The sequence below is a fragment of the Parus major genome, chromosome 5, assembly GCF_001522545.3.
Source record: "Parus major isolate Abel chromosome 5, Parus_major1.1, whole genome shotgun sequence".
Lineage (NCBI taxonomy): Eukaryota > Metazoa > Chordata > Aves > Passeriformes > Paridae > Parus > Parus major.
The window spans coordinates 7296433-7307858 of NC_031774.1; the positions used below are offsets into that span (position 1 = coordinate 7296433).

Here is an 11426-nt window from a genome sequence, read left to right on the forward strand (position 1 = left end):
CCAGTTTTCTTGGAATCACAGTGTGTGAATTGTCTGGGAAACTCATTGTCACAAGAGATAGTTGAGACCTGCAGCTGGTCAGGCTTCAGGAAGGGACTGGCCATCACTGCAGGCCACATCTGGGGTTATAGACCCAAGAAATTCAGAAACATAAGCAGAAATTTGGGGTGAGGGGCAAAACTCAGGATTTAACTCAGTGTTGCGTTACAGAGGGGTATGATGGACATGCCCCATATGTACCACCCCAGACTATACCATGTCTGCCTGCTGTTTGTACTTTCCCCAAAAGCACCCAAGGCTTGCAATTTCAGATTAAAAAACCCCCAACCAGGACTAAGACACTGCTAGATCTCAAGTAGGATGATATTTCATTTATATTGCTTAATTTTTTCAGCAAAATTGATGTCAGCTCATAGGAAACTTGGCATTGCCTTGTCACTGCATTTTATTACAGCTGAGAACTCTTTACCTGTTCATTACACAGCAGACCTTCACAATATCAGAGATGCTTAGACTTGGTTTCTGCAGGAGTAGTGTTTAAGTAAAGTTAATTATGTCAACATTGCTTTTAAGCATAGGTTTCTGAATCTACAGCCAAACTTGGTGTTAACAGTTATTGCTATTATTATTGTTATTATTATTATTTTTATCACTAGTTTTACTACTGCTTCTAATACTACAAAGTATTTTAATGTAATAGACTCATGAATGAATTACTTGAACAATTAAGTGGTTGCATGGCTCAAGAAAATACAGGAAATTCTGAAACCAACTGTATGCAAAGTTTTATCAATATAGAAGCCAAATTAAATGGAAATAAAGAATGTTTTCTTAGTGTATTCTTTCTTTAGTCTCATCTGGTGGTATTTTAATCAATTATTTAATTAAGAAAGGTACATTAATTTAGCATGCCAGGGTCAACACTAAAAATTTCAACAGACCAAGGACAACCTGAAGGTTTCAGGTAGTGAGGCCATTTAGAGGTAACAGGTGGCCTTCACAAATGTTTGTCTTTATTCCTGTTTGTATTCAGTGGAGCGGTCAGACCTTGCAAAGGCAGCTTGGAAAGGACAAGAAGGAGCAGAGATTTTCCTCATGGGTGTGTCCAAGTGTCTGGAAGAGGAGGGAACTTGGGAAGGGTGTGTTTGGGCAAGGAGAGCCAACCAGCCCTTGGAAGCACAGGGAGTGGTTTGGAGTGAGGCTGTATAACGGGCTGGCCAGCATGGGCCACCCTCAGCCTGGACCTGGAGCTGGCTCTGGAGAATTCCAGCACGGATGGCTCCACAGACTGGTCCCAGCGAGAAAGGGACTGGATCCATCCCAGCCTTTCCACAGCTTTTCACTTGGGAAGAGATCAGGACCCGCAACGGCCGTGAGCAAGGCCAGGAGCAGTGGCTGGTGGTTGACAGGAAGGTTTATGATGTCAGCGCGTTTTCCAAGAGACATCCCGGGGGCAGCCGGGTTATCAGCCACTATGCCGGGCAGGATGCCACGGTAAGAGCTGGGAAAGCAGTGGAGGAAGGTGGTTCCAGTGGCAGAGATGGAGGACATGGTGGGGAATCCTGTCTGGTGATGGTCATCTCTGTACTTGGTCAGAGAGCGGACTGAGAAAGCAGCATGACAACCTTGGGCTGCAGGACATATGGAAAAGTCCTACAAATATATTTGAACATAGATCTTCCAGGGATTCCTGCAAAAATCTTTGATCTGGAGGATTTATCTAAAATCATTTGGTGCTTGTTGGCAGGAATAATAAACACTAAGCAGATCTCCCAGACTATGCTGGAAGAAGATGCTGAATTTCTGAGTAGGCAGAAATCTGAGCATTAGAAACATGGGCATAAAATTGTGATGTGAGAGATTTAATTCTTGTCACGACAAGACTTTCTGACTTGAGGAAAGTTGCTTAGCCTGTCTTAATTCCTCATGTTTTAGCGTGCAGAATGGGATAGCACTTCCTAAATCCTGGCCCAAAATGGACCAGGTTAGTTACTTTTCACATTTCATCCCTTGCACCCTGCTTGAAACTGGGGCAGAAAAATATCTGGTGGTCTCAGAGGAAGAAAAGGGAGAGGTTTGAGTCTTGTTTGGTTTCCCCCAAGCTGATTTACCTTCAGAGCATAGTCCAGCCCAGAGATCCTGGTGCCATCTCCTGCACTTTCTGCTGCTGCACTTTCACAGGAGTAGTCAAGGAATGCAGCATGCATGGAATGACTTGTCCCCAAGCTATGTCCTCCCAGCTCCTTCAAGGACCTGCAAGTTACATCATTGTATTTGTAGACACCCAGGGGCTTTAACCATGGTGAATGTGTTTTAAAAAAAGACCTTTGATCTTACTTGTTTTTATTGTTGCAATAATTACAATCTGATTTTACTTGATCTTAAAGGTGTACTATATCCCCTTGAGGACAGGACCACAATCAGTAGCCAAAATCGTGGGCTCAATGTGGATTTGTGTTGCATCCTCACAACATTTTCTGTCTTGCCCTTACTAATCCTAATAATTCTTTTTGCTTTTAAAATGCTGCTTGTTTCTATATTCTAAGAAATCCACATAGAAAAGCAGGACTGGAAAGTGTTTCAAAAAATTACTGGTGCAGGACTTTATCTAAAGCCAGGATCCAGGGTTTTTCTCCAACAACTCTTGACTATCCTAGTAATATACTATACACTATACATAATAGTGTATACATAGTGAGAATTTTCTTCCTCTGAGGGGATTATTTTGAAAATACAAGGCAAGACCATTGCAGAACATTTAATTGATGTCAAATATTGTGAATTATGTGTGTTGCAGGTGGTAGTTCTTAAAGTTAATCTCTAAAGTTAATCTTAAAGTTAGTAAGATGCTAATTAGAGTGTAAGACCAGGGAGGAGAAAGAACAGGCAGGACTGAGAGGCTTCCAGTGATAAGAATCTGCGATACTGATCTCATGGATCTCTTCTGCTTGAAAAGATTCTGGTTCCAGTTTCCAAACTGCAGTACTGATACTTACAGATTAAATCAGCATTCCTGGCAAGATGGAGGGATATAAAAATGGATAAAAACCTGGAGAATGAGGGGCATAAAATCACAATGGGAAGATTTTCCCAGTGCTCTGGGTCTCGACAGAGTTGTTCATTTGTCACTGTGACAAAGGGTCACTAGATGTCTGTAGAAAAGCTCGAGTGTCCAAAAAGTCACCCTGTTCTGACTTTTTCTAGACCAAAGTACTCAGAGAGAGACTGTCTCCAGCCAAGAGGCTCCAAGGAAGTCCTCTGTCCTCTTCCAGGGATTTGATCCTGACCAGACCTGTGCAGAATATTTGGGTTGTGCTCATCCCTGCTGATTTTCAGAGCCAAAATCAGCAAAATCAGACTGTTCAAAATGAGGATTTTGTTCTATCCGCTCTTTCTGGAAGAAAAAAGGGTATGGCCAACCTCTTTACCTTTCTTCTGGAAAGTCCACTGAGGACATGAGCTAAAGAAGAGTTTTGATTTATCTGGAATCTCATCCTTTATTCCATTTTTTATATTTGATTTGAAACTGGGATTTGAAATGGTTCTTTTGTGTCATTAATGTTCCCACTTCCCCAAAACATCAACCACTCTGGAAATTTGGAGGGAACTGTGAGAGACAGCCAGTTTGTGCTGCTGAATATGAGGCTTCAGCATCTATTTTGTATGGCCTCAGTGTTACACAGACAGGATTTCAATGCCTCATCCCAAGCATGGCAAAGACACACCTCATTCCCTGCTCCTGGGTCTCATCCATAGGGCAGGGCTGCTGGCTGGAGCCTTCTAGGGACAGACTGCTGAAACAAGCAGATGAAAGAACAGGTTTCCCTCTGCGAATGGTTTTTCATCAAACCCTTTCATGTTTATTACCAGCCTCACCCAGGGGCTTTTATGAAATCTGGGCTCTTGAAACTCCTCCAGCTTCCTTGGGCCAAGATCCAGTCTGTGAGAAAGAGCAATAGGAGAGACAAAAGTGGACAAGGGGAGCAGGATTTTGTGTTATAATCCAGACTTGGGGAATGAGAAGCTCAGCTCTGGTGTTTGGTCATGTACCATCTCTCACTCCCTCCCTTTGTGTTCCCCAGGATGCCTTCGTGGCATTTCACAACGACAAGTCCCTGGTGAGAAAGTACCTGAAATCTCTGCTGATTGGGGAGCTGGCACCAGATCAACCCAGCTTTGAGTCTAATAAAAAGGTGAGTGGCCTAGATTCCAGCAGTGGGAATGTCTCAGGATTCAGCATGGGAGGAGAAGGAAAACAGGAGAGGTAGCAGGAATTGCCTCTGAGAGAGTACACCTGATGCTGTGGGTGGGCAGGAGGTGGTGATGGACAGGCATGGAAACATGACTGTCTCAACACAACTAAATCCACCCCTGGGAGCAAGGAATGGGCTCCAGAGCGCCAAATCCTGCTCAGTTCTCTTCATTGGGATGTCTCAGAATCAAAGCAAAGTCTGTTGACTTCATGCTTGTTTTGGCAATGAGCCATACTGACCGAACATCTTCTCCAACTTCTATGGCTGTTTTGGGGTTCCTGGCTCTGCTCTATGACATTTTCAAAGTAAATAGTGCATTAATATTCACCTTACCCACAGAAATCCATTTTCTTTACCCACAGAAATCCCTCTTGGAGGATTTTCGTGAACTGCGCTGCACCATTGAGAAGATGGGACTTCTGAGGCCAAATTACTTCTTCTTCTTCCTGATTTTCCTTCACCTCCTGGTGTTGGATGCTGCGTCCTGGCTTGTGGTCTGGTATTTTGGCATATCCCTGGTGCCCTTCCTGGCTGGCATGGTGTTCTTCACCACTGCCCAGGTAAACTGCTGACAGGTGCTCAATGCTGCAGATGCCTTCTTGCTCTTCCAGGTGGAGAGGATTAATGGAATGTTCCCATCCCAGGCATTGCCTCTCCTTAGATCCCATTATCTGGCTGAAGATGACAATCATGTTCTACGTCATAATTTTTGTTGCCTGCAGCAGATCTCATTTTGCTGACAGGCTGCTCCCTCAGCATGGTGGGGTTCTTGTGGAACTGGCTCTTTCACAAGATGGGATGAGCCAATCTAATCACTTACCCCAGCAAAAAGAAGGAAAATTTCATTCTCACTGACACTTTTGGCTCTCTGTTTGTTCTGTCAGATAGCTCTGGTAGTGTTGGGGTCCTTTATGAGTCCCCACTAGCCCTGAATAGTTTTCTGCTGGATTAGCAAATTCAGCCATATAAGCAAAGGATCCATTTCAGGGTGGATGTAGGGAAGGAGGGAATAAGGATTTGTGGCACTTAAATGGGAGAAATTGAAGGGTGTGGTGGAAGGAGGAAAACAAGATTTTCTTATTAGCACTGAATGCTTAAGTTTGCTCAGATCCCCCTGGAGCAGGTGCAAATGAGCTAATTTATTTAATTAATCTGTTTTATTTGCCTAATATCTGCTAGGGCAGATATCCCTTGAAGAGCAGTCTTGTATTTCCACAGAAATATGGAATGCAGTGAAGCCACAGACTTGGAAACTATTCCACTTCCTAGCTGGTTACTTGGAAATTAATTACTTGTAATGGCAGCAACAGAATTCTGTGCTGTGACAGGGAAGTTAATTGTAGTGATGCTTCTCTGCTTTCCTATATTCCAGATGAAACTAATACCTGGAATTGAGCAGGTCTAGTGGACAGTGGCCTGGATGGAAGTTCCCAGCCCTGCAAGTGTCTCTTCCACACATCAGAGGGAGAATGAAACTCACACTATGAAGTTTCAGAGACTCACAAGGCAAATTATTGCAATAAAGCAGTTCTCTTTCCTCAGTAATCTTTTTTGTCTCCCAGATCCAGATGGGCTGGTTCCAGCATGATCTGGGGCACTGCTCTGTCTTCAGGAAGCCCAGGTGGAATCACCTCTTGCAGATTGTGGTGATAAACATGCTGAAGGTAGTGGTGGAATGTTCTCGGGGGCTAATCGGGACTAAGCGGTGGATGGGAGTGTCCCTAAATCCAGGCAAGATCGCCTGTGAGGGAATTGAAATGAATAGAAATGTGATCTGTGATATTGTCTGCTCTGGTTTGAATCCCTGGTGTTGCCCTTTTCCTTATGCAGGGGCTGCCTGCCAGCTGGTGGAACCATCTGCACAACCAGCACCATGCCAAGCCCAACTGCTTCCGCAAGGACCCCGACCTCAACATGCACCCTCTGCTCTTCAGCCTGGGAAGGACCCTCTCCGTGGAGGTCTGGAAAAGAAAGAACAGAGAGCTAGAGTGTGATGCATATCTAATATATAATAATAACAACCCAGATTGTGCCTTGAAATTAAGTGGTTTTTAAGGTGCCTTTCAACCCAGACTATTCTAGGATTTTTTGATAATTCCCAAAGTGTTCCAAGATCTGAGCGTTTTGTGTTATTTCTATGCTGAGACACCCTCTCCTGAGAAGCAAAGGCTTAAAATCAGTGCTTAAGTAAGGGCAAGCACCTTGAAGGCAGCTCCAGGGGTGAGTCAGCCCACTTGCATTAGAGAGTATTAGTGAGTCAGATGTTCCCTCTGGATCTTCCTGGCTACCGGAGCTGTTCAGCACCCAAATCCTTCAGGGCTGGCAGAGCTGCCACACACCAAATGCATACACAGTGAATGATTTCCTAATCCTGAATTTTATGGTTTTCATAAAAAGAGGAACCATGAATAGATCCTCCCTGCTTCCATTATGGTTTCTGATAGCATCGGGATAGGCAAGGGCTCGTTTGCCTTTTCTTTTCCTTGGAAGTCCTTTTACTCACGGAGTAATGAAACGCCCTCATTGTGAGATACACCAGCCTCTTAAAATAATGCCTTTCTCTTTTTCACCTGCTGAAGAAACTCTCCAAGGCACATGGAAAATTCCAGCTCTGCTGTCCCAGAAATATTCCTGCAATGGGAGATACAAAATGCTTATTGACAGAAAACCATGAGCTGCATTTGGGAAGGATTTTGTCAGGAATTTAGGGAAAGCTCTCTCATGTAGGAGCATCCAGAGCAGGCTGGATGTGCTCCAGTGGGTTTGATGGAGTGAAAATATCGGAAATCAGCATCAACTTTTTAGCAGGATCAGAGTTAGGCACACTATGGGTAGGCAAAGTGGATTTCAGGGGTTTTGTTTATCCAGTTTATTTGTTGCTTCAAGTTGCACTTCCAGTGCCAACTGGAATTATGAAAGTATAACAAGACTAATAAGGAGCCTTAGGTCCTTATTAATATTTTTTCAAAGAGTTATAGTCACAAAAGTTTGGGGTGATGTTAAGAAACTTTTGGTGCAATTGGTGAAATATTACAAGGTGAAGAAATAAACTTAATTGTGCTTTTTATAAATATTTCAATATCTTTTCATTTTTCAGCTTGGAAAGCAGAAGAAGAAGTTCATGCCTTACAATTACCAGCACAAGTATTTTGTCTGTGAGTATCCCTCTAAAACCATAAGGTCATCTCCTCCCACACAAAATAAAGGTTTTTAAACATATTCCCATTGAAGGGAGAGCTCCAGGAAGCTTCCTTCACATTAAAGAGGGTCCCCATGTGGTGGAATTGCTCCTTAAGTCTCTGTTTGGGTTATGAGATAGATAGATGAGTGTGTATCAAACAGAGGGAAGAATGGGATGGGGAAGAAATGGAGAAGTGATGAGAAAAAAGAGGAAGAGATTATGTGGATGCATGGAGGTTAATATGAATGGAAAACAACAATTTTTCTTCTGCTGGAAAGAAGAATCATTTTTATGATGCAGTGAAATTACAAATGTCTCTCTCTTTCTGTTCTGGCCTTCAGTGCTGGCCCCACTCGCCCTCATACCCTTCTTCCAGCTGTCAATATTCTACTTTGCAATCAAGAGGAAAAAGTGGTTGGTAAGCACTGCTTCCCTGTCTGGAAAACTCAAAAATTGTTACTGTATTCACCTTTGCCTCCTATTGGTCAGGTGATTGGGGGGGGTAAGAGAAAAAGGATAGAATAGGCTGATTTTAGGCTTGCTGCAGGAAGAGAAAATTGTTTAGAAGAGGCTTTTTAGCCTTTTAGCATATAAATAAGTTACCAGGAAATTCCCAGACCCAGAGTGTGATGGCAGAGCTATTGTCTGCAGTTATTGATGGTTAAATGGGAATATTTCCACACACCCACCTTGATACAGAATGGACCTTACTCCTGAAAAATCAGAGATTTGGATATCAGTACATTTTTTAAGCTGCAGTTCAAGTAAAAGGGAAAGGATGAAGTGGAGGCATTTCACCAACAAAGGTTGATTTTCATCCTGATTTGTTTAGGATTTTTTTGGTTGGTTTTTTTTACAGGACCTGATATTGATTGTGGCTTTCAATGTCCGAGTCTGCCTCATGTACGTTCCTTTAATGGGATTCAAAAATTTCATGGTGTACTACTGGCTGTCCAGGTAACTCAGAGCACACCCAGAGCCCCCATAATTAATATTTGTAATCAATATTGAGCTCAAAAGAAAGAAATGAAAACTAAAACTACATTTTCTCAGAATTAAATATTCCAGAAGAAACAGTTTAATTTCACAGGGGTGGTGGCTGGTCAGGGGCATCTGCAGCTACAACTTGAGTGGTTCTTAAACTCCAAAAGTGCTTTCTTAACTTGAGAAGAGAGTTAACCAAATGTTTTAGTGGTAAATTTGGATGGGATCAGAGATATTACAAGAGTTTCTGTATTTATCTGTCCAGATACTTTGAGAGTACCTGGTTTATTTGGGTGACGCAGATGAATCACATCCCAATGAATATTGATTATGACAAGAACAAAGACTGGGTGTCTACTCAGGTGAGAAATTCTGGAATTCTGGGTCTGCTGGTCTAAATTACAGAACAAAGACAACATTGTTACTCTCTTAGATTTACTATTAATGAGGTTTGCCCTTCCATTCATTAAATAAACAGTTCTGTGATATTCAACCCATTTCAAATTTTAGTTGGAAAACAGGAAATCTAGATTTTAAAAATCCTGGTTTTTTTCACTGAAAAGCCTTGACATATTTTTCACAACTCTTTCCCCTCCCTATTATAGAAAAGTACTGGTGGTATAACATCCAATCTCCTTTTTAGGCTGACTAAACAGAAGCAAAGTGGGGGACCTTTATTTTTACCCTACAGGCTGAAGGTTTACTATGTATCAGATTAAATCTGAGAAAATTGCCTGAGAAAAATGAATATATACTACCTCCAGCAGCATACTCCCACATAGTGGGTTTGCAGCTGTTTTCTGTTTTATCAAGGCTAAAAAACTCAGCCTGACTGGTCTAGACTGTGTTGAATTCCTCAGGGCAATGATGGCTGTAATGCCTGACTTTGATTCTTATGCTGGATAAGGGTGGGCAGTGATTGCTGGGGGTTCAGTTCTTGGATTTGCAGGAAAATAAAATCTAAATCATCTGGGGGTTTTGGGGTATTTCTCTCCCAGCTCCACGCAACCTGCAACGTGAACCAGTCTGTGTTCAATGACTGGTTCACTGGGCACCTGAACTTCCAAATCGAACACCAGTGAGTATCATCCTGGGGGGAAAAATGGGAATAATCTGGGGCAGGGGGATATTTTAAACAGGGAGAAAGACAAGTTTTGCAAAAACTCTTCCTTCATCCCATTCTGCAGCCTGTTCCCCACAATGCCTCGGCACAACTACTGGAAAGTGGCTCCCCTGGTGAAAAGCCTCTGTGACAAGCACGGCATTGAGTACAAAACCAAGACTCTGCTGACAGCCTTTACAGATATTTTGCAGTAAGTACCAATTAACAAGATGATTTTGCTCTGCAGTGGCAAGTAAGAGACACTCAGGCAGCAATTTCAAATCAATTTCCATGGAGAGATCAAACCTAGAGTTTATTTAGACTTTTCTATAGTTTTAAAGTTTCAAAGCTTGTTTTTCTCTTCCTTAAATCCTCTCAGCACATTGCCAGCAGTCAGATTTTGCTATAAGATGTCCACACAATTTAAAATCCATATTTTTCCTTTTATTTCTTTAACTACAGTTGGTCTCTCACAAAGTTGAACTCTGTCTCCTCATAAATTATTTTTTTCCCTTCTACTCCTGCAGTTCCCTGAAGGATTCTGGGGACCACTGGCTGGAAGCGTATCTGTATGGATAGAAACTGGCAACTGTCCGAGGGAATCCCTTCACCACACAACTGCTGCTAAAAGCCAGGACACACCATCCCTGTGCATGTCCTCAGGCATAGGAACTGAGGAGCTGGGCAAAGCTAATTTCAGTAAGAATGAAATGGGAAAGTGGCTTCAAGATACATTTTTACCTTGTTCCCAACCTCTGTGGGAGTCTCTGTTTTTTTCTGCTCTCAATCTCAGAATTCAGAGATGGGCTTTTAAACTCGGGGAGAAGTAGCTCTTGAATCAGCTTGATCAGTTTAACTTTATTGGAAGTGTCAGTTCCTTGCTTATGGAAGAAAGGAAGTTCTTCTCAGAGTCATAGAATCCTGGAATGGTTTGGGTTGGAAGGGACCTTAAAGATCATCTTGCTCTACCCCCTGCCATGGGCAGGGACACCTTCCACCAGACCAGGTCGCTCCAAGCCCTGTCCAGCCTGGCCTTGAACAGTTCCAGGGATGGGACATCCACAGCTTCCCTGGGGAACCTGTTCCACTGCCTCACAATAAAGAATTTCTTCCTAATATCCAATCTACACTCACCCTCTGTCAGTTCAAAACTGTTGTCCCTCATCCTGTCCCTACAAGTCCTGATAAAAACTCTCCATATTCCTCACAAGCCTCTTTCAGTATTAAGGTCTCCTTTCTTGGCTCAGTGGATCAGTGAAGAAATGCAGGAAAAGTACAGGAAGTCAGGAGACATTAAACCAGGGGGAATTTTTAAGGGATCTTCTTGAACAGATCAAACAAATGTGCAAAGAACAAGGTGGCCTCTGGGGCATGTCCCCATCGCTTCTGGCCACCTTGCTGTGACTGTTAAGGGTTGTAACAGGTTCTGTTCATGGATTGCATGGGCAGGCAGATCAGCTGGGGGCTGCTTACACCTGCAGTAGCCAGTGTGAACACAGCTTGTATGGTATGTGGTATCTTTAGGCATAAATATATGTCTGGGTTTTAACTGAGTGCTGACTGTGCTGTCAGATTGGATTTCTGGTGTAGACCAGCTTTGAGTCAGTCTGAGAAGACAAAGCACTGAGAAGTAGGTCCAGATTTCAAGGGTATTGCTTTTATATATATATTACATTGTATCTAAAATTTTACCTCTTGGTGGTTTAGTACAATTAGTTTTACAAGAGAATTATAAATAAAGTTCTTGATCATGATTTTTAGATTGAAGTCAAAGCCTGTTTTAGAAGGAGCTCGGATTTATCTTTCTGGAAAGTAATTATAATTCAATGACATTTCCTAATGCCACTTAGAGCAAATATATTCCTTTATGGGGCTGGCAGAACCCATGTGGTACCCACCTCACTGA

The 11426-nt window shown here is 42.7% G+C and overlaps 1 protein-coding gene across 1 annotated transcript; it reads left to right on the plus strand.

Annotated features, from left to right (window-relative positions):
- Window positions 1-1275: 1275 nt before the first annotated feature.
- LOC107205404 (acyl-CoA (8-3)-desaturase-like) lies at window positions 1276-10509 on the plus strand. The gene is made up of 12 exons (XM_015629731.3): window positions 1276-1494; window positions 4083-4193; window positions 4616-4813; window positions 5816-5917; window positions 6084-6212; window positions 7351-7408; window positions 7776-7852; window positions 8294-8391; window positions 8684-8780; window positions 9417-9496; window positions 9606-9731; window positions 10048-10509. The coding sequence occupies exons 1-12, from the start codon at window positions 1276-1278 to the stop codon at window positions 10097-10099; spliced, it is 1347 nt and encodes a 448-aa protein (XP_015485217.1). The 3' UTR covers window positions 10100-10509.
- Window positions 10510-11426: the final 917 nt, after the last annotated feature.

What these genes read in the sequence shown, in the direction of transcription:
- LOC107205404 (XM_015629731.3), top strand. Translation starts at nt 1,276, where the DNA reads ATGGCTCCACAGACTGGTCCCAGCGAGAAAGGGACTGGATCCATCCCA. An exon ending in GCTTTGAGTCTAATAAAAAG is followed by an intron (nt 4,194 to 4,615) that starts GTGAGTGGCCTA and finishes CTTTACCCACAG; the next exon opens with AAATCCCTCTTGGAGGATTT. An exon ending in TGTTCTTCACCACTGCCCAG is followed by an intron (nt 4,814 to 5,815) that starts GTAAACTGCTGA and finishes TTTGTCTCCCAG; the next exon opens with ATCCAGATGGGCTGGTTCCA.